At 41.7% G+C, this 27069-nt stretch overlaps 1 protein-coding gene across 1 annotated transcript in view; it reads right to left on the reverse strand.

Annotated features, from left to right (window-relative positions):
* The window catches only part of C6H4orf45 (chromosome 6 C4orf45 homolog), a 69080-nt gene that overhangs the window by 8473 nt on the left and 33538 nt on the right, over nucleotides 1–27069 (reverse strand). The window contains exon 3 of the mRNA XM_008146741.3: nucleotides 15043–15101. Within this exon, the coding sequence (XP_008144963.3) occupies nucleotides 15043–15101 (59 nt within the window). The remainder of the gene's footprint in view (nucleotides 1–15042; nucleotides 15102–27069) is intronic.

Here is a 27069-nt window from a genome sequence, read left to right on the forward strand (position 1 = left end):
GAATCAATCGCTGTCATGGAGATGACTAAAAAAATGAAATTATCTTGATATTTCATACTTGGACAAACAAAATGAGGGCACAACTAAATTCAGCAGTTACCAGTAGAGAAAAAATCATAATGCTAATGGAATCTCTCCCAGGTTAGTTGTTGCTCAGGAGACTCTTGATGAATAGAAGGAGACAGAGGCTTATAAAAGTAAGCTAATTTTTAGTAATTCATATCCAAAGGAGTTTACACAGGTTTATCTAGAAGGCATGTGTCATGCTTTCTTGTTTAATTTTCAATTACCTCTGAGTTATAACTTAACCTGTTTAAGATAAAGAGCCAAAGTAATATCCAAGTGGGTGATTAGGACAATATTTGAGGAAATTTATAGCCCCAAAGATACAGAAGTTATCTCTATTGTTGGTCCTGTCTTTAGATAAGAGTCATAGCCAGAGTGTACTGAGCAGACACCTGGTCTGTATGGGTTCGGTATCCCTGGGAGACCACACAGGAAGCCAGTAGTTTCTGTAAGATAGATCCATGGCAGAAGGACCAAGATATTAGTATATGAATAAACAATTGCTCATTTACTGCTGTACCTATGAATCAGTGAAATGGCTACTAAGAGGTTATGTGATTGCAATAAACATCCAAGGTTAACCTTTCGTGATAAAATGTAGAAGATAAAACTTATACCTGCTTGAATTTTTTATTCTTGTTTATTAGTTCCCTCCTTTCCAAGAGAACGAACGGGTCTTAAGTGGGTCTGTGTTATCTATAGGCACAAACTATTTTGCAGAAGTAGATAGGGTTATTTTAATTTATAAACACGACTGTGTGAGTCATCTTAGTATGAAACATTACTGTCTCAAGGGGGGAAAAAAATGAAATCGCTTCCCAAAGAAGTGTTTGAGAAAACACAAGGGAAGTCTTCCCAAATTGCTAGTGTGGCTACTGCAGACAGAAGAACATTGCTTGAATGCTATTTTTAAAAGACAGAAAGAGATAACTACAAGCAAGACTATCTATTTTCCTTTTACATAGAAAAAGCCCAGCTCTGGATGCAGCTGGGCAAGACACTGAGAACTGGAAGCTTGGGGCGAAAAGACGCTGCCTGGTCTGGTGGTCCCTGTAGCCGAGTTCCTGCCATGGCAGCACGTGCCAGAGGGTCGATGAGGAATGACCTTCCACCAGTATCCATCTCTCCTTTTTGGATCACCTATGGATGGCACTGGGGCCCAGGATACACTGAGCTTGGCTGCTTTCATAAACATGTACTCTCAGCATCCCTTCTTTCTTCTGCACCACTCAAGCCACATCACGCTGCATCCCACCTGAAACTGATGCTGAAATGCCCTCGAGGCTCGCATAAGATGGACAGCCATTGCCAGTCAACTGATCCATGTCAATGTTTCTTCTCTCTCTCTCTCTCTCTCTCTCTCTCTCTCTCTCTCTCTCTCTCTCTCTCTCCCATCCTCCCTCCCAACAGTCAATAATAAACAAACAAACAAACAAATAACAAAATTAGGGAATAATATGGGGTTAGTGTACACTCCTCTAATAGCTTATATTGTCCTTCCTGTGTAAGATTTCACCCTGGAATGGTAATCTTGAATCTCTACAATATCCTTAATCACAAATGTTCTTAATCAGAAAGAAATGAGTCTCTTCTAGATACTCAACTTGATTTCTTCGTAATGTAAGAAAATGTAGTCTTCCAATATAGAAAAGTGTTCTTGCCTATGAAGGGGAAGTGAAGGTGTTATCTATTTGTCCATCGGTTAGCTGGAAAATTCAACTCACCCTAGTCCCTGGAGCACACTCATTAAACAATGTTTACTTAAAACATTTCCTTTTTTTTTTTTGGCCATTTTTATTTTTTAAAAACCTGGGCAGGTAATTAGTACATTTTTTATTTACTTCATCTATGCTATTAATTATATAATATTGTATGCGGGTGTTAACATTAATTATCTTCAATTATAGATTCAAACCATGAAGTTTGATCATCACTACTCTCTTTGAGCCATTGTGCCTATTTTAGAACATGCCCCCAAGTACGGAGTCCTTTGCTCTGTACACTGACTATTGCATAAAAACAAAATTAACACACACACACACACACACACATACACACGAAAGAAATAAAAAGCTTGCTCTTGGGCTTTCTCTAGGAGAGCACCTAAGGTTTGTGTGGTTCTGGAGAATGACACACACCATATGCTTCAAACCTCAGGTCGTGATACTTTTGGTTCGACTTATTACTTTTATTTCACAGGCAATTGAACCACTGTATTTGAAAGGCTTGTGTATTCTAGCACTACATTTAAGTAAAGAATAGAAGCAAGCGAGATCTCACATTACCCGAAGTGAACACGTCTTTGTGACCTTGCCAAATTGTCTCCCCCGAGCTCCAGAATGGGGAAAGTGCTGTCCCTGCCACAGCCGCATCACCAGCACTTGCCAGTTGCCCTTATCGACGCCAGCTGGGCTTCCTGTGACGGGGGCTGTGCAATCTGAATCAAGCATGTCATCTTCCTCTAAGGAGGAACATACTCCACAAGGTTCCTGTTGCCAAGCGTCTGTCCACGATGTAGAAATACACAGAGGTGTTTACTGACTTCCATTCAGTACTTTTTAATGACTGATATGAAGTGACTCTCACTTTGCGCAGAGGCTCCGGGACAGCTGTCCAAAATCTTGCCAGAAATGCAGTGTACCAGATGGCCCAGGGTCACCTATTAGGAATGTTGACTATAATTCCTGATGTTGTCAGAGATGGGAGAGAGTTTATATAAGCTGTGCAGGAAGGACTGCCCATCTCCACAGCTCAGGGCTCCTGAGATAACAAGTCCAGGGCCTCTCTGCTGAGGGCCGCTTCCTGGGTGTCACTGGCTTATTTGTGTGAGTATCAGAAAACAACCGAAGGAAGGAAGGCGAGCTGTGTTGATTTACGTGGCTTGGCAGCAAGGCAGGTGGAGGTGAGTTGGGAGACTATCACAGTATTGAATCAATTTAGTTTGGGGACCAGCTTACCTATCCAAATGGAACATCTTGACCTTCATGAACTAAAGATAAAGCTGATAGTTTTCTTCAAGGTGACTTTGGAAATGTAAATATACCCAAAATAGTTTAAAGATTCCTAAGTACTCATCACCCAGCTTCAAACATTATCGATTTATAGCCAATCTTATTTCATTTCTATCCTACTTTCTAATCCTCTTATCTTTCTGGTATTACTAAAAAATATAAAAATTCCCTTTTAACATAATCACAAGGCTATTTTTTTCTCCTAAAAATATAACAATTTTACCAAATATTCAGGCTTCAAAATTCTAATTTTCTCATAAATGTTATGACTTTTGGCAGTTTGTTTGTTAGAAACAGAATCCAAATAAGTTTCTCTTCTCCTTCTCCTCCCCACTCCTTCTCTTCCTCTTTTTCCTCCTCTTCCTTCTCCTTCTACTATTTGTTGAAGAAATAAATTTTGTTTCATAAAAATGTTGCTTCCATTTGTCCTATAAAATTTCCCACAATACATTTTTCTGACAGCATCTCCATGTTGTCATTTAGCATTTTCTGCTGCCTTCTGACTTCCTATGTATACATTGTTAGTTGGATTTAGAGGCCTGATCGAAGTAGGTTTTGGGGACAAGACTACTGTATAGTTGGCTAGGACTGCCATAATGCAGCACCACAGACTGGTGGCTTATACAACAGGAAGGTCTTTTCTCTCAGTTCTGGAGGCCAGCCGTCCAAGATCAAGGTGTCGACAGGGTTGGTTTGTTCTGAGGCCTCTCTCCTTGTAGATGGCCATCTTCCCCATGTGTCTTTCCATGGCCATTCCTGTGTGCTGGCCTGTGTTCGAATCTTCCCATAAGGAAGATTCCCACCAGTCATATTGGATTAAGGACCACCCTAACGACCTCATTTTAATTACCTCTTTGAAGAACCTGTTTCCAAATACAGTCACATTCTGAGGTCCTAGGGGTTAGGACTTCACCTTATGAATTTGGGAGGACAACTCAGCCCATAACCACTACTTTCCAGGTGGTGGTATGCTTTCATCAAGAGGCGCATACAGGGTGGGGCAAAGTAGGTTTACAGTTGTGAGAAGTGAAACACAGTTTATTCTTGTTTATTATTTATTAAGTATTGTATTATTTTCTATATGAACAACCGGAAACCTACTTTTGCCCCACCCTGTTCTGGTGTTGGCAGCCATTGATGATTAGTACCTGGATTTATTAATTTATTAGCACTTGCAAAATGATGCTGTCCTAATTCCTTTATTCCTTCTTTATGTGTTAGCTGGATGACTTGATTTTTTTTTAAGTCCCCTCGTCATCTATTAGGTTTGCAGTGGTGCCATTTGTAGTGGAAAGGCAGAATTAATGTTTGATTCTTTCCTTTTATTCACTCATTTTCAAAATAAGTTGATTCATGGGAATCCTCCAATGTGACCAGTTTGTTGTGGATTTTCAGGTGACATCATGAACTCATGAATGTTCATGTATACGTATGTGCAGGTAGATGAATCTGAGTCCATTGCAGTCACCACACCTTTCTTCAAGGTGCATATTTTGGGCAGGTGGGGGTCTCTTCAAGTTTGGCTTCTAAGTCCCTTAGACAGGACTGTGGTGGCCTTGGCTGGCTTCCTCACCTCGTATGGCGGGGAGTACTAGGTCGTATTTCCCATTTCCTTCTCCAAATACAGAATCAACCATTTCTCCAAGAAGCCTGATTCCTTTTGTGGAAAAGGTATTTGAAGAGTAGAACCGAGTAGTAGGGGGGCTCACAACTACTGAGTTGGTTCCCATGCCTAGGCCTTTATGGTGAATAGAGCTATGAAAATAGATACATAAATGCACACTATCATACACATATGTACACATATATCTTCCAATCAAATTCAGGATTTGTTTTTTAGCTCTGTTATGTTAACATCTATATTTTCTTTCTCCCACTCTAAGAATCCTGTTACTCAACCAAACCAGGAATAATTGAATACTAGTAATCACGTCATTGCTCACATCACACCCAAGCAAAGCCAGAGTAACATTACCAACTCTTCCACCAAGCTCTTAGCAGTTCTTGTTATTCTTAGAATACACCCCACTAGAGATTTATACTCAAATTTCTGTGCTTTAAAAATCTCTTCAAATAATTCCTTTCTGTGGGTTAAGTCATCAACTGGATACTCATTTTGTTTGCTTTTAAACTTTATATTTACATTAAGCTATTTTATAAATGAGAAGTCAGATATAAGGTACATCTCATAGGTAAGATATGTCAAGCCAAGTGTGGAACCAGTAATGCTTTGCTATTTTTTTTTTCTTGTTGTCATTATCATATGCATCTAGCCCGTGGAAGCGTTGGGTGGTGTCATGGTAGGTTTGGAGCAGGTGCTGCCTGAATCCTGTCTTACTGAATAGCTGCAAGGAGGGACTCTAATTCTGGGAGAAACTGTCTTGAAGGCCTTATCTCTGCTCAGTGAAGAAAACATTTGTTCTGCCACCCACCATGTACCTCAACTTTGAATTTTAATGAGTTAGCCTTTAAGCTGCTAGCCAGAAAACAAGCTGCAAGGCTCTGTAGAAACCCTGCCATCTTTATACATCACGATAGAGGCTAGAAATGAAATGTTTTTTATCAAATATGTGGTAATTGTGCTTCAAAGTAATTCATCTGAACGTGTGAAGTTCCATCTCTAAAATGAGAGCATCTTGGAACCTAAATACAGCAACTCTAGAAGCTGACTCCTACCTGTCCTCCAAGCTCAGGGGACCATAGAGAGCTTTTCTGACCCCTTCTCAAAGTTTAGATTTCCAAATATATATTTCCATCGCGCCCACTAAAATACTCCCTGTTGTAACAGGCATTACACTTAGTGGTTACACTTTGTTAAATATCTAAACCCAGCATCAAGCACAGTGCTAGACACAAATAGGTAATCAGTACATATTGGTTGACCACATATTTCCATCACTGCGTGCATCCTGATATACCCTACTATAAGTATCTGTTTATCTGTCTCTTCCTCCCACTATCTGGTAAGCTCTGTGAGGGCAGGAACTGTGTATTATTTCCTGGGTACTCCACTTCTCCGTAATCTGGATGGAATAAAGAACGAAAGTGATACCATTGAAAACTGAATTAGAATTATGGAGGATAAGTACAAGATGCTCTTGAGGCTCATATTATAAGTATGAGGCAACTTTAAAAGATAAAGTGATGACATACTTATAATCTCTCAACTGTGGTTTAATGCCACAGCCTGACCTCTGTATCCTCAGACCCTCTCTGTGTCGGATCCGTGCTGGGGACTTTACATAACGTTGACTTCATCCTCAAGACAACTCCAGGTGGTAGCTATTATCATTCTCCTTTTTACCCTTGGAACTGAGGTGCAGAGAGCATCTACATTTCATAAAATAAGGGGATTAACCCAACTAGGTCCAACTCTAAAGTCTTGCTTATAGGACCTTCCAGTTATGAAAATCTGAAATTATCAGCAGTCTTAAAAGAAACGTTAAAAAAAAACACAAAGGAAAAGCAGAAATGATAGTAACATGTAAAAATGGAATGGATGATTACGATGTTGTTGTTTCATCTGACAATATAGATATAAGCTAGGTGATATGATTGACCTTTTGTTTGGTAATGAAAGAAAGTTTGAAATTACCATGATCAGGACATGTTTGTGGCTTTACAAAATTGAATAGATAATAGAGAAATAACAACAATCCAAATATTTGTAACAGGTTGTTTTGTTTGTTTGTTTGTTTTGCATTCTTTTCAGTACATGAAGTCCATTTGCCTGAGCCTAAAAGCTTAGCCCCTCTGTTTATTTGTAGCTGGTGGTCATTGCAGCATCTGCTTTGTCAGTAGCCCTAGTCTCCTGAAACAGCCTCTGAGAGCCACAGTTCTGATGTGTGAAATGCTGAGATGCTAGGCCAGTGGGTTGACAGTGCTTCTTTCTAACACACTTTGATGTCCGTTTAGCTCATCAATTACATGAGAGTAATTTGCCGTGAAGGGCCACATTCTGAAATGAACTGAATTTTTCCCCATCTGGGCAAGTGACAGCCTGGTAAGTTTTCTTCTTAAGAATACCAGCACTGTCCCTTCTTCAGCTACTTTTTCTCTCAAAAACAGTAGTTTTTCTCAAATGGTTGCATCTTATCCTTTTGCCCTAAGTTCTCCGTCCTGAGATGAGCAATGTTCATTCATTCAACAACAAACACGGCTGTGCCTCCTGCAAGTAAATTATCAAGCATATGCTAGGCTGCTTCTGATAGGCTATAAGGAAGCAGGAACTGGGTCCGTCTGGTTCACTCCTGAAACCCCAGGCCTGGCATGGTGCCTGGCACATAGTTGGAAGTTGGGTATTTATCAACTGGATAACTGGGCACCAACTACCTGTGTGGCACAGCAGCGACACGGGAGCTCTGCCTGACCCTATGGCACCCGCAGCTTCTGAGAGCCCTCCTCCCTCCCTGCCCAGCTGAAGAGAAGACGAGGGCAGAGGAGGCTGGGGGAAGGAAATGTGGAGATTGCTGTTAAGTTACAGACCTGAAGGGCCAAAGTAGGAACGGGTGCTGATGATCCAAAATTCCCAGAACTTTGCTACTTAATGTTTACGGAGATCCCTCCACTGTGCCAGGCGCTACGGCCTTCAAAATAGAAAGCTGTCAAGGTTGATGGCTGTTTTGAGGAAAACAGCTCCAAGAAAAACATGCATTTCTGTACCAATATATTTTAAATCGTGGCTGTCATTAAGTCTGTGCTGGTCTAACAACCTGGTTTGGCAGCAGTATTTCATTATGGAATAAAACAGGCCATTCTCTGGGCGCCGCCTAATGCGGGCCAAACACAAGCACACGTTCCACCTCTGCAGAAACAGAACGCCCTGTTCATTCAGGGCAATGACTAATTTTTTAATGCTAAAAGGTCCTGGTTTTAAACAGAAATGTTTTCAACTTAGGAGCCCTTCGCTACTAAAATCATAGTTGACTATTGCTATTTCTCCCATTTTATAAGCATTGTGTTTACCAAAATAAAACACTTGAACATTGTGCTTAAGGTAGTGCTAATTTTTTTTTTCAAGTTTAATGTAATCATTTAGGTCCAGGTAAGCAGTAATAAAATGCTTATAATACTTTTTTAAATTTCCCTTTCTCCCTGCTCCCTGGCCAATGTTCTCTTCCCCAAATGCAGCCACTTTTTAGCTTATTTGGTTCTTCTGGAACTTAACCCAAATCGGTGCACAACACGTGTTCCCTTTGGAGTCCTCACTGGTCCCGCTCCTGTCGGAATCGGTAGTCCTCTATTTCCCTGCGTGGTCACGTACCTGGTACTTTCCTTTAAGGCCATCTTGGGGATTCCCTTTGCCTGTCACGTGACTCCTGTTTCTTGGATCAATATTTCTTTCTCTTTCTTTGATTTATCCCCCCTTGTCTTGCTAGATAATATTCTCTAGTTGCTTCCTAGGAAAAAAATGCTTTGAGGTGGTTTTGTTTGTTTATTTGTTTTGTTTTTTAGCAAGTACATGTCTGAAAATGTCTTTTTTTCTACCTTCCTGCTTGTTTGGCTGGATATAGAATTATAGATTGAAAGTCACTTTCTGTCCGACGTGGGAGTCACTGCCTCACAGTCTCTAGAGTCTGGTATTGCTGTATATACAATGATTCCTGATCCTTTATAAATATACTAGCGTTCCTGTTGCAGGAAAAGTCCTACAATAGGGTTTCCTGCTGCACTCTACCCTGCCCCGCCTCTGCTCCTCCCTTGTCCCCCAGCCCACCTTCTCTGCCAGCCCGCCCCGCTCTCCTTCCTTCTCCCCTGGCCCCACCTCCGCTCCTCCCCCCCCCCGCCTTCTCCACCAGCCAGCCCACTCTCCTTCCTTCTCCCCCGGCCCCGCCTCCGCTCCTCCCTTCTCCTCCCCCCCAACCACCCCCCCTGGCTTGCTAGCTCCTCTGCAGCTTTGCTCCCTTCAGCATCTCTTGGCTTCTTTCTAAGCTGTCTTGATATGCAAACTAGCCGCCATCTTTGTTGGGGTAATTTTCATACTCGTCCTGATTGGCTGGTGGGCGTGGCTTGGGCGTAGTGAAGGTGCGGTCAATTTGCATATTTCTCTATTATTAGGTGGGATTATTAGGTAGGATCCTAGTTTTTCCCTGCAAGGCTTTAGAATTGTCTCTTCATCCCAGTATAATGAAGTTTCATTGGAAGATAGCCTTGACAATTTAAGATTTTAAAATTTACTTTGGTGGAGGCTTTCAATCTGGAAATTCATGTTGCTCCCTTCTGAGAAATTCTTGTATTATTGATTTCCTTATATTTCCTCTCATCTCTTACTAGTTAGAGATTAGACTAATTTAATTGTAATTGATTTTTTAATGTTCATATTTTTTCTTTTATTTTTTTCCATCACTTGGACTTTTTGTTCTACTTTGGGGAGATTAACTCAGATATAGTATGAAATGTCTAATCTGACTTGAATCTGTGTACTGATTGGTTTTAGCTAAAAATACAATATGAATTTCAACAGATGCATTTTGCTACATTATTTTAGTGTACTTCACTTATTTAATTCATAGATAACATTTATCAGTAGAGTGGCCTGATTTTCTCAGCATAGTTTCCTTGTGACCATTTCAATTATCGTCCTGTTTCACTCTCCCAAGTGTCTTGTTTTGGGTGGTAAATGACATGGTCACACTATTTCCTGAGTACTTAGTATGCACCAAGTGCTTTTCTAAGTGCTGTATATATAACAACACGCCTATACAACAACCCAGCGGAGTAGATCCTGTTACCACCATTTTGAAGGTTGAGAAACTGAGGCATAAAATGCTTAAATAACTCCAAGATATCACAGCTAATAGGTAGTGATGCTGGGACTTAAAACCTTGTTCTTAATTTCTGTATAGATACTGATTCATAACTGCTTACTATCCCCTATTTGAGGGGAGGGGTAGTAGGTTATTTCTGACTTTGTATTACTGCAAACACTTTGGGGCTTCCTTGGAGCTAAACCTTTGTGCATCTCCTCTATTACTTCTTTGGGAAAGATAAATCCCCAGTGAAACCAGCTTTCTTGATTTAGCACTCTTCCAGCTATGCCATGTTGTGCACCTCGTGACGTGGGTGGTCACTAACTAATCTTACGATTATGTCAAGGCAACTGGGAGAGCCAACACTCTAACATGAGCTGTGTCTCAGGCCCTGGCTGGGGTGGCTCAATTGGATGAACATTGTCCCATGCACCGAGACGTCACCAGCTGGATTCCTGGTCAGAGCACATGCCCACATTGCAGGCTCCATCCTCAGTAGGGGGCGTGTAGGAAGGAGGCAGCCGATTGAGGTTTCTCTCCCTTTCCCTTCCTCTCTGTCTCTCTAAAATCAATAAAAACATATTTTAAAAGAGCTGTGTCTCTGTGACTCTCGAGTAAGTGAGAAGTTGAGGGAGGCTGTGGTTAATTTGATCCTTTAATGCTCACGTGGCTCTTCCCCTCCATGGCTGACATCCAGTTTGGTTGTCCTTACCTGGGAGGTGACAGCCTCCTTCACACCCCCATCTAATGACAATGGCAGATTATGGGAACTTGACGTTCCTTAAGACATTATTCTCAAGACAAATCTATAAGCTGGCAAATAAGTGGCAAATATTTCAAGCCCCCAGTTGGCAAAGAGGCAACTTGGTCGTGACATTAGGTCAGAGGCCTGTCGGCAGCTCCTCTATGGAATGCTGCTTACCCGTGAGTAATTCTGTCGGTTTCATAATCTCAGCAACTCTTTCATTTGCATGGATAAAAAATTCACTCAAGGAGACAGCCAGAGATTTTCCTAAAATTTTCTTTCTAAAACCAGCTTAACTTTGGTCTCTTCCAGAAAGTCATCACGACTTGAACTCCTCCAGCTTCTCCAGCCAGAACGATACCAATTTATGCTGTTATGACAACAAGAAGGACTGGGGTTTGCAAATATGTATTGAACGCCCCATTTTGTCAAACACTGTGTCAAGGGAAAAAGAAAAACAAGATACTTCCATGCCCTGCAATTTTCAGTAATGGTGTGTAACTTCCACCGCAGTCCTTACATCTTCAAACAAACAAAAAGCCTTGTCCATTCACTGCTGTACGTTCTCTTGTGGCCTCTTAATTGGACGGTAAACTGGTTGTCCATTTCCTATCTGTGCTTTTTATTCTTTTTGTTCAAATTAGAAATACTGTGTGTATAAATTGGAAAACACCAATCGCAAACAACTGTATGAAAATGAGTTAACCATCAAATCACATATCTAGAGAAACTTCAGTTATTTAGCACAAGAGGATGTTTCAATTCAGAAGGAAATAAAAAGAGTTTACACACACACCCAATTACTGCAATCATTCTCCATCAATGTACATTGTATGGAAATGTGCTGTTTGTGTCAGTCTGTCATGAAAGTCTGGGAGCTACTTGAGAGTGAGGACTGTGCTTATTAATTTTTAAAATATTTTTATTGATTTCAGAGAGGAAGGGAGAGGGAGAGAGAGAGAGAGAAACATCAATGATGAGAGAGGATCAAGCCTGCAACCAGGACATGTGCCCTGATGGGGAATCCAATCGTAACCTCCTGGTTCATAGGTCAATGCTCAACCCCTGAGCCACTCCCGCTGAGCTCCGCTTATTAATTTTTAATGTTCTGAGCACCTGGCTAGTAGCAGCTCTTCGTTTCACGTTTGTTGGAGTATACTTTTATTAGGATGCAATACATTGTATGGCACACCATTGATTTAGTAACAGGTTTACATGGGAGGAAAGAAAGAGGAGCCAGGTTTGTACACTACACTTATAAACGATTATAAAACACATCCTGATTTCAAGAAAGTTAAAATTTTTAAAGTACGTCTCAGAATGGAGGAAATCCTGTAATTGTCCTTTACTGGACTTCTAGTCTCAAAAATACTGAGGATTTTGCCTCCGTTATGTCAGCAGACAGAAATTCTTTAGCATTGGTTGTATTGACTAAAATCATCCTAGTCTTTCTACAATGTTTTTTTTTCCTGAGACCACTGACAATTTTCACATATTTGTCTGTTATTGTTTTCTTGAATTTCCGTTTCCTTCAAAATTCTTCAATGACTTTTTATAGCCTTCTGTTGTCGGAAGGGCCCCACTGTTAGGCTCCTTTTCTGCTTCAGTGGCCCTCATTCATCTTGTCCTCCGTGTGGGTACCCCTGCCCCCACCCAAGGCTCAGTCCCCATCTTTTCTCAGTCTTCACTAGTGGTACTCAACCCTGGATGTGCATCAGATGACCTGGGGAGCCCTTTAAAAACATCCAAGCCCAGATTCCAACCCGTGTTAATGGACTCAGTCTACTTGGAGTGAAATGTTAGTTCTGGAGCCCTGGGGCCCTTGGTCATGTAACTGAGCCTCTGAAATCCAATTAAGATGATGTTAAAATCTGCTTCATCCGAGTAGTGAATACATTCTAACTCCCCATCATTACAGCAAACTTTTTCTATGTATGTACAGCCCAAGTTTCTTTGAAAGCTCCATCAAATCCTTCGTCCTTCCCACAGCCCTCCGTAATCACTATTTATTTTGGCCCGTTTGCAAAGCACACTGAAAACAGAAGATGGGCCTGTTAAAAATGAAATAGTCTCCTAGTGCATCTTCTTATTACTGTACTTGTCACCTTTCAATCCATTCTCCACATAGGACTCCAATATTCTGGTGATCTTAGGAAAAAATCTGAATCATGTTGCTTCTTTTTTTTGCATCTTCTAATAAATTATCTTTGTTCCTAGATTAAAATCCGAATTCTCTAATCTGGACACAAGATCCTACAAAATCTGACCCTCGCCTTGCTATCCTCCCATTGGTTTCTGTCGTCCAGCTGCACTGGTCCTAGTTTGATATGTTCTTTCCTACCTCGGGGCCTTGTGCATGTAGTTCCCTCTGCCAGGAAAGAGCTTATACTCACCTTTTCAAAGTCAGTTTAACAATTACTTCTTGGTGAGCACTTCTCAGATCCTCAGTCCAGGTAGATGTCCCTAGTAAAGCCTCTTTACACCCCATAAATAGCCTTTGTAATGAAATGTCTTATCATAAACTGGGTGGAATAGAGCAGAATATAAACTTTTTCTTGATCTACTGCTTACTAGTATGTTATTTGATGTGTTGCCACAAGCATGGATTATATTGTACTTAAAATTTTTCATTAAAAAGCATCAAACATAGAATAATGTTCCTGAGTCATTTAGTTGTTTAATGTCTCTCTCCTCCCCTAGAATACAAGTTCCAAGAAGGGCATGTACGGGGCCTGTTTTGTTCACCACTGTGTCCACGGGACCTAGCGTTGCTTCAAACACAGGAAGTGCTGAATTTAGTGAGTGACGGTTGTTGACTAAGAAAGTCAGAACATGAAAATTAACTGGGAGGTTAAGCACTAACCTTGCCCGGGAAAGAGACAGCCCTCAGTCACACTCAGAGAATGCAAAGGAGTGGGCACACCTGGGCCTGTCCTAGTCAGTAGCCTATTCAGGAGCATCTTCCCAGTCTTTTAAGCACTTGGATGTGTGTAAAGTCTCCAGAGGGAGGCAGCACTTTAGATGATTGACATCTGAACTAGTTACAAATAGGACCTGAGCCAGAGGCTACTCACTAGCCCAGGGGGTCATCGATACACTAAAAAAATTTTGGTTTTAACTTTTCTAGTTATAACTATCATTATTAATTTGTCACTCAACATATGAAAATTAGTTTTGTTATTTTTTTTTCAAATCTATCTACCTATATATATCCAAATTTCCAATTGAATCTATAGTCCCCTAAGTACAAGGTCATTTTCATAAATGTTTGAATCCTCATGACCTGGCACAATCTGTATCATATTCCCTGGAATGAATGCTGCCAACATTCTTTCATCCATGGGAAATGTTCCAAGCTTCAATATTTCTCAGATACTTTCTAACAAGTTTTTTTATGTTTAAATAAATGCAGCACATTTTCACACTTATATCACCAATGCCTGTTGACGTTTCTTTGATTTTCAGTGGCCTTTAATGTGTTTTTTCAAGGGGGGGGGGAGGTTGCTTGAAATCTTTTGTAGCACATTTGTAGGTAGATGCTTATAATATTATCTGAGCAAAGTGGGATATTTTAATGAGAACGTGTGTTTAACGTGCAATAAATTGTAACTATTTCCTTATGGTTTTAAACATAGGCTATGCTTCATGTATAAGTTATAGGACTTGCCTAATGAGATCTTTTGTGGTCCTGAGATCGTGTTGTAGTAACTAGTAGACTTTTGACATAGGGGTGGAGGCTCTGTCTCTTTTTGGTTCAGTTTGTGTTGTTGTGTTATAGCAGAAAGAGCCTACAATCCATTCATTTTGCACATACTAATGCTGTATCCTCCAACAGTGAAAAATGAAGTGAATTAGCCTCCAGAAACCCTTGCCACCCAAAAGCTAAGGCCAACAAAGACATTACTAAATCCCAAGTCTTGCAGAGCCGTGCTGATCGATCCTCCCCCTCTTAGGAATCGGATTATATGTTACAGCCAGATGACAAGCCTAGATGTACTCTTTTCCTGTAATTTAACATACCTTGAGCCAGACATGTTTAATTTAGGTTACAGGCAGCCTCGAGATAGCGTGAATTCAAGCCATTGTGTGACTTCAGTAGGATTCCATTTATTAACCAAGATTACCCACTATGATGGTTTCTAGGCCAACTGCATGAAATGAGCTTTTCTTTTCTTCTTTTTTTTCCCCCAAAAACAATTATATTGTTGTTTTCCGCTGAAAGTAGTATTTATATAGTAAAAGCTACCCTGCTCATCCAGTCCCGCTGGTTCTCTTTTCCTCCCCTATAGTCAATGCTGGCTTTGCCCATTTTCTCCTTTTAATTAAAATCTAAAGATAGTGAAAATTTTGTGTTTACTTGGAATAAAAAAGAAATGAAGTGGTAATATACTTAAAAGTTTTTTAAAAAGTAACACTTTTACGAATTTAGGAAGGAAACGAATTAATTGAAAAATCATTCATATGTGCTTACCATGGGTTTTGGTATCTGTGGCTTATTGCTTCACTAGCAGCTCGTCTTTGTTCTTTATGCTGTAAAAGGAAGAAAGTTAATGTATCTGAATTCCAAGTTCAAAAGGCACCAACATGTTCCTAATCAAAAGACAAGTGAGGGTAGGAAATTAAATAGGAAATGCTAAATTCAGGTACAAGAATATGGTGTTTTGATTTTTTTCATTTTTAATCTATTTATATAAAAGTACTGCACCATTCAAATTCTTTGAATAAGTGCACATTGAAAACAAGTAAACTAAAATTATAACAATACCACTTTTTCTTTTTGAGAAGAAAACAGAGATCATCAGTTGTCTCATTCATAGTTGGGCATAATTTTCCCCAAAACAAAGTTAAATTTGCATTATAAATTATCAAAAGTATATTTTATTTCATTTTTTAATTAGTTTACCTTCAATATTATTTTGTATTAGTTTGAGGTGTACAACATAGTGGTTAGATAATAATATACTTTACAAAGTGTTCTCTCTGATATTCCCTGTACCTACCTGGCACCATACATAGTTATTACAATACTAGAGGCCCGGTGCATGAAAATTCATGCACTGGAAGGGGGTCCCTCAGCCTGGCCTGCCCCCTCTCACAGTCCAGGAGCCCTCATGGGCGGGAGGTGACCTGGCAATCAGGGGAAGGCGATGCCCCCATCACACCTCTGCTGCTGCCACTGCTGGCAGCACAAGCCTCAGCTGGCCCTGGTTACCTGTGCCTCAGGCCAGCCCTGAGTGGCTGGGCAGCCGCCATCTGAGGCTTGCCTGTGCCTCAGGCCGGCCCTGGGCGGCTGGAGGACTCCGGAGACAGGTGCAGCAAGGCCTGGCCTGCCTGGAGGCGGGCCAGGCCCCGCTGTGCATCTGCTGCCCCGGCGGGGCTGAGGGGACTGAGCACCGCCATCTTGTGACTGTGGGCACCACCATCTTTGAAGGCATGACAATCAATTAGCATATTCCCTCCTTATTGGCTGTGGGTGCTGCCATCTTTGAGGGCAGGGCAGTCAATTAGAATATTCCCTCCTTATTGGCTGTGGGAGCCATCTTTTGCGATGGTGTGAGGTCAATTAGCATATCCCCTCATTAGATAGGATTATCTACTATATTTCCTATGCTGTACTTGACATCTCTGTGACTATTTTTAAGTGCCAAATTGTACGCCTTAATCCCTTTGCCTTTTTCATCTATCCCTTCAACCCCCTCCCATCTGGCAACCATCCATCTGTTCTCTGTATCTATGAGTCTGTTTCAATTTTGACTCTTGAACTGAGGAGAAAAAGGTACAAGTGAAATAAATATGATCCTATGTGATTTACTTTCTATCTCTGTAAAAGTATTGGGTAGCAAGAAGAGTGTCTTCAGTGATCTCTGGACTCCTTTCTCTCTTTATGATTCCGTGTCTAAATAAACAGGCTTTTGAAACTACTATTGATCAGTTAGACTCAAAGAGTTGAGGTCTCTTCACTTTACCTTCACAGAATTAGAAAACATGGTGGTAATATTGTAGGAAAGAGCTGAATTACACATAGATAGCTGTGGTTCAGTGTAGATCTGGAAACTCCTTTCAGAAAAGCATAATTTGATAAAATATTTGGCAGCTTAGAACCAGTTCTCACATTAAAAAAAAAATCCCCTCACCCTCTTGAGTACATGGAAATTATCTATTATCACTGAATAAGTGACCTGTATATACTGCCTCCTTTTCCCCAGGCATCAGTCAGTGGATGGCACATCTTAGGCCTGAACTTGGGGGCTAAGGGTGTCACATTTATAATGAAAAGGTTTTGGTCTATAATCATTTCTAAGTTTTCCATACCTGGGGTGGGAAACAATGATATGGATTATCAAACATATTTCACTTCAGATTGGAATGCATTTTTTTTTTTTGTATTGATTTGGAGTGCTATATTCATACAAAGTAGCAAATCATCCTATCTAATAATAGACAAATATGCAAATTGACCATACCTCCGACACCCCACAAGCCACACCCACCATCCAATCAGAGCGAGCATGCAAATTAACCCAAACCAAGATGGCTACAGCCACAGAGAGCAAGGTTTCCTAGGTAACAGAGGAAGCTAAGCTTTCTGCCAGCCGTTGCAGGCCTAAACCTCCACTCAAGCTACAAAGTTTCAATTATAGAAGGTAAACAAATTCAAACAAATGGCGCCAGAATGGAGCTTGAGAGAGCAGGCCAGGGTTGCCGCCGGCAACAGGGGAAGCAAAGCTTTCCACACACCCTGGCCGGGCCCACCCGCTTAAGGCAACAAAGTTTCAATTATAACCCCAACACAAATGGCTGAGGGCCTCAGAGGGAGCCCCAGGCTTGGCTCTGCTCCAGGCTACAAAGTTTCAATTGTAGAAGGAAAATAAATTCCAGATACCAGGGCCTCCGCTTGCGTTGCCAGGGGGCGTGGCCCACCTGCAAACCACCACAGGCCCCTCGCTCAGGCCACCCCACGCCCCAAGGGAACCCCACCCTGATCAGGGACACCCTTCAGGGCAAACCAGCTGGCCCCCACCCCTGTACCAGGCCTCTATCCTATCTAATAAAAGAGTAATATGCAGATTGATCATCACTGCAACACACAATATAGCTGCCCCCATGTGGTCAAAGATCCTGCCCCCATGTGGACACAAGATGGCCACCACAAGATGGCCAGCAGGAGAGGGCAGTTGGGAGGCACCCGGCCTTCAAGGGAGGGCAGTTGAGAAGGACCAGGCCTGCAAGGGAGGGCAGTTGGAGGTGATCAACCCTGCAGAAGAGGGCAGTTAGGGGTGACCAGGTCGGCAGAGGAGGGAAGTTGGGGGCAAACAGGCTGGCAGCAGAGTGGTTAGGGGGTGATCAGGCTGGCAGACAGAAGCAGTTAGGGGCAATCAGGAAGGTAGGCAGGTGAGCAGCTGGGAGCCAGCAGTCCTGGATTGTGAGAGGAATGCCTGACTGCCCGTTTAGGCCCGATCCAGGGATCGGGCCTAAAGGGGCAGTCGGACATCCCTTGAGGGGTCCCAGATTGGAGAGGGTACAGGCTGGGCTGAGGGACAACCCCCCTCCGTACACGAATTTCATGCACTGGGCCTCTAGTATTATGATAATTTCAACATCAAAGGAATGACCTAGTACTTTTTAAAAAATCTTTCCTTTTGCCCTGGCCAGGTGGCCCAGTTGGTTGGAGCATGGTCCCAAGCACCAAAGGTTAGGGGTTTGATTTCCTGTCAGGGCACATACCTGGGGGGTTGGATCCCTGTTGTGTGTGTGCGTGTGTGTGTGTATGTGTGTGTGTGTGTGTGTGTGTGTGTCTCCCTCCTTCCCTCCCTCCCCTCCCTCTCTAAATTCTTTCCCTTCCCTGCCCCCGCCCCCCCCCCCCCCCCCCCGCCTCACCCCCCCCTTCAAGCTTTGGTTTAGAATAACTTTCCTGATCAAGAGCTTCACAGTTACTTGTTTTAGAAAAGCAGGTCTGTGTACCTAAGTCATCTACTTGTGGATGAAGACCTGAAATCTTGATCACTTCTGGCTCTTTAATGTATATGTGTAGAATAAATAAAGTGACAATTGAGATATTAATGCAGGGTTTACCCACTATTCCACAGAAAATTTGAAAAGTCATCATCTGTATAATGGAAAGGTCATGGCATAATTTTATTTCTTCAATTGATTTCTGGCACATTGATTCCCTGAAAATTGACCTTATCAATAGACTTAAAAATAATTTTATTATCGCTTCTGGACAAATTTTCCAGGACTTGGATGATCTGTGATCTTCATTCACATTTTTAATAACAAAAGAATTGCATCTTCTTAATCTGGAAAGACTTTTCTTAAAACAGAATAGCAGATTCCCTCCCCACCTCCCCATTTCTCCTATGTATTAGTGTATAACATCATAAAAATTTTGTTAATATATCCAATTTTGACTTTCCTTACTAGAAAGAACCACTTCCCATCTCTATAACTATGAGGTCTTTCTCTCCAGTAGAATGAATACAATGGCAATGCATTTTAAGAATGCATAGACACTAGGGTTTCTCTTCTCCATCCTCCTCTGTAACATAGAGCTCTTAGTACCAAACATTTGAGTGGAAAATCCCCTAAGGCTACCTTTTCTTATGCTAATAGGTTTTTTTCCTTCTCTTGCCTCAATTTGCAAAATATTACTGTTAACCCCTTAGGTGTCTTTCTTCCCACAGTCAGTGAGAAGCATTCTCTTTGTTGAAGCTGGATCACCAGCTTGCATAATGCTGCCTATTCTAGACTTGAACTGTTGAAGGAAGCAAGGGGGCAGAAAGGCCTTTGTGTGAATGGGGCATTTAAAGTATTCATTTTATATTCAGAGCATGAGTAAAAACAAAACAATTCTTTCTGAAAAATGTCAGTGGTTAAGGCATGGATTCTGAGATGCATTTTTCTTATTAAAAAGCAAAAAATGAACAATGCAGAGAGACTCATACTTCATTTTATGACATATTATATTTGTGCACCAATATAAATTACATTCTGGTCTCTCTTTTTTTTTTAACTGCACTGTTTTTAAATAATTTGAAAACATACATCAACTTTCAGCACATAGACTAAACAATGGGTTTTGTGAGTTTGTTTTTTTGTGTGAAAATATCCAAATAATTAAAAAAATCCATGTAGGCAGGAAAATGGAGTGTATATAGGTATTAATGACACTAAATCCCATTTATTGAGACATTACACTAGATACTATGCTAAGTGCTTTACTCACATATCTCACTTAATCCATTAAACAATCCTCCAAGATATTATTATTATCCCTGGGGTAGACAGAATTCTAAGACAGATCCCCCAAGATTCTCACTCCTTGGTATACCTACCTTCTCTCAGGCATTCGACCAAATACTAATCCAGGAACTTTACTGCTGTGAAGGGATTTTGCAGATGTAATTAAAATCCCAAATCAGCAGACTAAGAAAGGGAGATTAACCCTCAGGGTGGGCCTAACTCTTACTGGCAAAGGAGATTTAGTGAGAGAGGGATTTCACATGAGGGAGATTTTGTTGTTGCTGATTTTAAAGCTGGAGGAGGCCACGTGGTAACTTCTAGATGAGGAGAATGGCCACCCGCTGACTAACAGCCAGCAAAGAAATGGATCCTCAACCTACAGCCACAAAGAACTAAAATCTGCCACAACCACATGAACTTGGAAGAAACCGCTAGCCTCAGATGAGATCAGGGACACAATAACTAAAACCTTGATTTTAGCCTTGTGGGACCTGAGCAGAGAACCTGACCCTGCCTTCCCAGGACTTCTGACCTATAGAAAAGGTGTTGCTTTAAAGCAGCTACATTTATGGTAAGAAAACTAATACAATCCCCATTTTATAGATGGGAAAACTGAGACATAAAAAACAGTAGGTAGACAGATAGCATGCAAAGAGAGAGAAGAGAAAATGAAAAGGCTTTCAACTGGCTACTTTCACTTCTGTCACATTCAATTTTTCACTAAGGCCGCACACATAGATTTACCCTGAAAAGCATTATGCATACTAAGTTGCCTCACTTATGCTCAGAGAGAAGGCTAATACTTATTTTTTCTCTGTACTTCTCCAGGGACATAGATGTTTTCCTTATTCATATATTACTATGAATAATTATTATTCATAATAGTATTCCCATAATTCAAGATACACTAGGATTTTCTTTGAAAGCAAGACTAGAACTCATCCTGTGGGGAATTGTTAGGATACGTAACCAATCGTTCTGCCAGGAGCCTTTATTCAGAACTTGTTGATGATCCCAACCAGAGTCTGAAATCTGAGAGGATTCAACTATTCAAGCTACTCAACAGCTTCCTAAGTCTCTATTTGTACTCAGTGCTCAGTTTCTGAAATGTAATCAAGTGCCTGTTTTGCAACTGCTCTCACCCTTGGAGTTTCCTAAGATGTTGGCACTATTGTTCATTCAAAGGTGAAAAAGTGTGCTTCTCCCAAGTTAATTGTCCAATTAGCCTCAGAATACAGAATTACACTAGGGGTGGCAGTTCAGGCATTGTGAACAGTAATTGTAGAACCAAGCTTCAATGAAAAATTACGTGGCAAATTGCTTTCAAATGACTACTGAATAAGCTAGGAGTAGAATAATAATGAATCTAAAATTAATTTAGATTACTTAAAAATTCATTACTTAAAAATTAGTTTACTTAAAAATTCATTTCTCCTCTTCTGCAACTTGGTCTCTTAACAAAGACACTGTATGAGAAAAGAAGCAATCTCTATCTCCCATCCTATATAATAAAAGGCTAATATGCAAATAGACCAAATGGCGGAACAACTGAACAACCAAACAAACAAACAACCAGTCACTATGACATGCACTGACCAGCAGGGGGCATGTGCCAAACATAGCAGGTGTTGGCAGCAGGTGGCAGAGCGTGGAGCATGGTGGGCGTCGGCCGCGGGGGGATGTTGGAGCAAGTGAGCAGGGGTGCCAGACCAAGGCGGGGCGCTGGTCGCTGTCATTGGGGCGAGCCTCCAGTGGTTACTGGAAATTCTTTGCTCCCATGTGCCCTGGTTCCGCCCAGCGTTCACACCTGCTGCTGGCACTGGAGCTGCCGCTCGCACCTGCTGCTGACTCCCGGCTCCAGCCCTGATCGCTAGCCGCTGTCAGCGAGTGAGAGCGGGACCGGCACCATCAGTGCGTGGGACCAGGGATGCCAGCAGAGAGGGGACCGGGGGCTGCAGTGGGGGCGGCCAGGCAGGGACACGGAGGTTGGACCCAGACCTGCCCCTGTGCCCACCGCAGCCTCACGGCCCACAGTTCCTTTCAAGGAGCACGAATTCGTGCACTGGGCTCCTAGTATTTATCAGTAATCATCTATGCCATTCTAAGCACTAGGAGGTGTGGGGTTAATGCTGTCAGTACAAAGTCAAATAAAACAGATCTGAACCTCAGTTTGCCTAAAGCCATTGGGGATGTGGCTGGGATTGTGCAGTCTAATTGCTAATAATAGTCACACTAAATACTTCAACAGCACAAAGAAACTCTCCTATGAATTCTTCCCCAGCTGAAGGAACTCACATGAATTCCTACAGTACTTACTTTCAGTGCCATTTTTTGTGTGCCCAGAAACATAGCTGGGACGATACTGCAAGGGCCCCTATATTTAATAAACTGTTTCTCCCAAAGGTCTTAAAAAGCCAAGATAAATGCCAGATTTAGAAAACAGATGTTCTGGTATTTTAGGCACCTGTGCTTCAATCACGCCCGAGTTTTAAAATTCTTTGATAGTATATTTAAAGGGGCTGGGATACGGAGTCAAACCATAGGTGGATTAGAATCCATTCTAATTTATACAATTTTTTTCTTAGCCCTGAATCTCCCCTATCATCAGCAAATAATATTTGTTGAAAACCTATGGCATATGCTTAATTACTAACTTCAAGAAGTATAATTTTTAAAAAAGGTGAAGTTTACATTAAGACACAGACTCAAGATGTTACATCAAGCCCCACAAATGTTACTAACTACCATGACATATTTTTAACCTTCTTTCCTTAACTAAGGAATAAAATCACCCACTAGGTTCTAAATTGCATTGAGCTCCTTTTCCTTCCTTCTTCTTCTTCTTTTTTTTTTAAATTGATTTTAGAGAGGAAGGGAAGAGAGAGAGATAGAAACATCAATGATGAGAAAGAATCACTGATCACTGCCTCCTGCACGCCCCGCACTGGGGATCGAGCTAGCAACTGGGGCATGTGCCCTGACTGGGAATTCAACCCTGACCTCCTGGTTCATAGGTCCATGCTCAACCTCTGAGCCATGCCGGCCGGGCCCTTTTCCTTCTTTCTTTTCCATGTTTCTACATCCTAACAACAGGTATGAAAACTAATAGGTATTTTTCCCCAATTTGCAAATAATTATCTATAAAGCAACCTCAACAAGTGAGAGGAAGCCCTTTGTTTAGCTGAGGAGCGGGGTCGCAGGGGCTGCGGCGCCCAGCGGGATGTGGAGGTGGCGGTGGCCCTGGCTACCCACAGAGGGGCTTCCCTTTGCAAACACATTCCTCCCGGAGCGGCTCTGCACAGAGCGCTGGGAGCGCACACCAGGGGCACGCCTCCTGGTGCTTTCCCGGTCTGCTAGAGAAAGGAAGCGTCGGACAGAAAGTTTATTTACAGGTGTCCAGACACAAGTAAAAGTTTATAAGGAAACGACTTCCTTCCATTTATTCGAGGAATCTTATAGAGCCAAGGTTTGTGAAAGGGGGAAAGTATAACGTCTGTGTATAAGGAGGTGCATGGTGCTAATATATTATTTTGAAGGGAAGGTTCTTTGGCCTCTGTAGGCGATGTTTCTCCCCACAGATGGTCCGCACGTGACACTTCCTTACTGAAGGCTTCCGTGGCCTCGGAAAGTGCATTGCGCTATAGGCACCTCAGGAGGAAAGGTGCTGATGGAAGTATTTTTACATTAAGCCACAAACCGGTGCAAATAACTCTAAGAAGTATAAAGTGAGAACTGAACACACACCCATTGGGGGAGGAATAGCAACAACCCAAAGATGTGCCTAATTTTAGAAAAGCTATTTTCTATTTTGCTTGCATAACTTGGTTGAAAAAGAAAGCTTTATTTATCTTTTTTAAAGTTTTCTGGATTGAGCATACCATCTGGAGACTAGGACTGTGAGACTCAAAATTGGTGAATGTGATTCAACCAAATGAACCTACAGGTAAGTAAAAAATTTAGGGCAAAAGACACCCAGAAATTCTGAAATATGTGATTGGTGGTCTACATACCAGTCAACTCCACACTGGTAGTATTTCTTTTTCCAGGTGAATTTGAAAATTGTCCCGGACACTGTCGTGTGAAGGTGGACAGTTTGGAAGACCGCACGGGGTCAGGCTGGGACAAGGAAAGAAGGTAATCTTTGGTAGGACCTCACTGTCTTCTCTATTTCTTCCCATAATGCCAAAGATTGTATTTGATCACCTGTTTTTGAAACATTATCAGGTGTTTATTAAATAAAAATTCAAAAATAACTATTACTAAGCTATACCTTATTACATCAACTATGTGGGTGATATCTACTAGTAATTGATGTTAATATTATAAATGAAGTACATTGTGTATAAAGAATGCAGAATGGGAAGCTGGGAGAAAGTGGAGGGAACATGAAGAAAGGATGCATAACTTGTAAGAGAAGGCAATTGGAATTGAGCCCAGCCAATTAAAGAAAAATAATAACAAAACGTATACTCTATGCACATTCAGTCTGATGATCTGACTTCCTTTCCTGTCATTCATCTCATATGAGCTGTATCTCCTCTAAGTCCTGAGTTCACAGCCTGGGTTCAATTCCTGGCTCCACCATTTACTGGCTGTGAGGCCTCAGGCAAGGCCCTCACCTTTCAACACCTCAGTTTCCTCATCTGTAAAATGGAAATAATTACAGTACCTTCCTCAGGTAGTAAATATTTAGTCAATGGCAGCTTGTTTTATGTTTACTTTCTCTAAATAAATCACAGTGAGAAAAATGTCTGACGAAACAACCAGCAGAGGGTCCATTTATTCGACAGGCATCAAGAAACTCAACGTCAGACGTCTGTTCAAATGTCCATAAAACTGTCCCAAAGAAGCCTCTATATTTAATAACTGTGGAGCATGTGCCCAATTAAAAGTGAGGCAGAAGTGTCAAAGCCTCAAAGATTTTACTTTTATTATATTATACTGTACTGGTGGCCCGGTGCATGGATTCATGCACATTGAAAGGAAATTAATTAGAAGAAAGATTTGTGCGGTAATTACATTACTGCAAAAAATTACGTGTCAAAATAGTATATAGAATATATTATTATAAAATTAAAACATGCATGCGATTGGCACCAGCAAGAGCTTTATATGTATTGTGCATGTGTGAACCATTGTTTATTTTTAAATTGCCAGTGCACATCATATGTACCTGCTGGTTGGTTGGTCAGACGGTTGGATGGACGGGTGGTCAGCCACTTAGCCTTTTATATATATAGATTACATGTAAATATGGTTATAAGTTTCCATAGTTCTCATTACTTTCTGCAGATTTTTCAAGTTGTTAGACTGTATGATGACATAGTGGTTGTAATATATGTCATGATTAATTGACTTAATATTGCCTTTGGATTCATACCTAGGAAGAGTTAACCATCAAATCCAGTATAATGTTGTTTCTGTGGGAACATCAAATGACTTAAATCATTTGGTCACAAGGTCAACGCGCAGGAGCAGAAAGTGGACATGAGGAAGCCCACTGATTCTGTCCAGGTTTGGGTTAAAGAAAGGCCGGGAAAGAGAAGGCGTGCCCGGCTAAGCAGCACTCAGAATTGTCCTCAATTTAGCATGGGGCTGAAACCAAAGGAAATGTTTCAAAGGTCTCCGCATATTCTTCCAGAAACAACATATATAGTTTGGCAGAGACCAATCCATTAAAAAAAAACAAAAACGTACTGCTCTTAAATCTGAGATAATAACAAAAGCAGGGATCTTTGCTGGCTTACACCCACATGTATCATTATGGCGTTGTAACCCACACACGAGTGAGTAGGAAATAGCTAAACACAAAGGGATCCAGCAGAGAAACCCGATATTGTGATTTTTACTGACCTCCGCAATGTGGGGAAATTTTTCACGTGTCACTCAGCCTGGAAGTGATTATTTTTCCACCCAAATCCAGATGATCTGAACCCTCTGAGTGCCCCAAATAGGAGAGACCATCCCAGGTAGGAAGCAGCTGCCCCAGGCCGTGTTCCATGTGTCTACTGGAGGGGCATGAGCTTTCTTAACTGTGAGCCTCCTGCAAGCCTGGAGCAGTAAATTAGGAAGGGCAGCTGCGCATGCTATAGAAACCCACCAGATAAAGGTTTATGCCTAAAATCCGAGTTCCAGCGTGGCAGCAAGAGACACGGAGGAGTCTCTGAGGTTAGACTGAAGCAGTGCCCTCTTGACTGGGACTGCGGTAAGGACGGCGGAGGGTGTGATAGAGCTCCATTAATAACAGAACCTGAGGACCAACGGGACATGGACCGAGACATGTCCTTAACTTACATCACACCAGGGAATTTACCTGCTCCTCTCATACAGTACTTGTAATTAGGAGCTTGTTTGCATGCATGGAGAGTGTATGTGTGTGTGTATTTATCAGCTCAAACGTCAACTCACGCCAAGTCTGACTGATGGGAAGGAGCTGGATGAAGCACTGGGTGGATGAGGAACCCTAGTCTGAGGCTGGACTGGATGCCCAGGAGAAGTGTGTAGGGTACAGAGAAGAGTAGCGGCCTTACATCAGAAAATTATATCGGTTCTTTGCTAATATGTATTATCATTCTCAATGAATTTTTTTTGCTCTCATTATTAAGCTCTAAGTCCAAGGAACCCTCAGGGTTTAACATTGTTACCCAAAGGGCCTGGCTGGGTAGTTCAGTTGGTTAGACCAGTAGTCGGCAAACTCATTAGTCAACAGAGCCAAATATCAACAGTACAACGACTGAAATTTCTTTTGAGAGCCGAAAACCGACTTCAGCGCATGGGTCACGAAGTTTCACTCGCACTGTATGTGCGCACCCACACGTGGTATTTTGTGGAAGAGCCACACTCAAGGGGCCAAAGAGCCGCATGTGGCTCGAGAGCCGCAGTTTGCTGACCACTGCATTAGAGAATCATCCCCATACACCAATGTTGTGGGTTTGATCCCCAGGCAGGGCACATACAAGAATGCATAAATAAGTGGAACAACAAATTGATGTGTAGGTGTTTCTCTCTCTCTCTCTCTCTCTCTCTCTCTCTCTCTCTCTCTCTCTCTCTCTCTCTTCCCTTCTCTCTCTCTAAAAATCAATAATAAGAAAAGAAACAATTACTAACAAAATTCAAATTGCCAGGGCCAAGAAAGTGCAGTGATAAGAAGCAACAGCCCTTACAGCTTGTGTCAAACCAGACCAACTCCTGAGTGTGCCACGAGTTGGCAGAGAAAATGATCGTATGGCTCGCACTCAATCCCATGGGGGCTAAG

This window comes from Eptesicus fuscus, chromosome 6 (assembly GCF_027574615.1).
Source record: "Eptesicus fuscus isolate TK198812 chromosome 6, DD_ASM_mEF_20220401, whole genome shotgun sequence".
Classification (NCBI taxonomy): domain Eukaryota; kingdom Metazoa; phylum Chordata; class Mammalia; order Chiroptera; family Vespertilionidae; genus Eptesicus; species Eptesicus fuscus.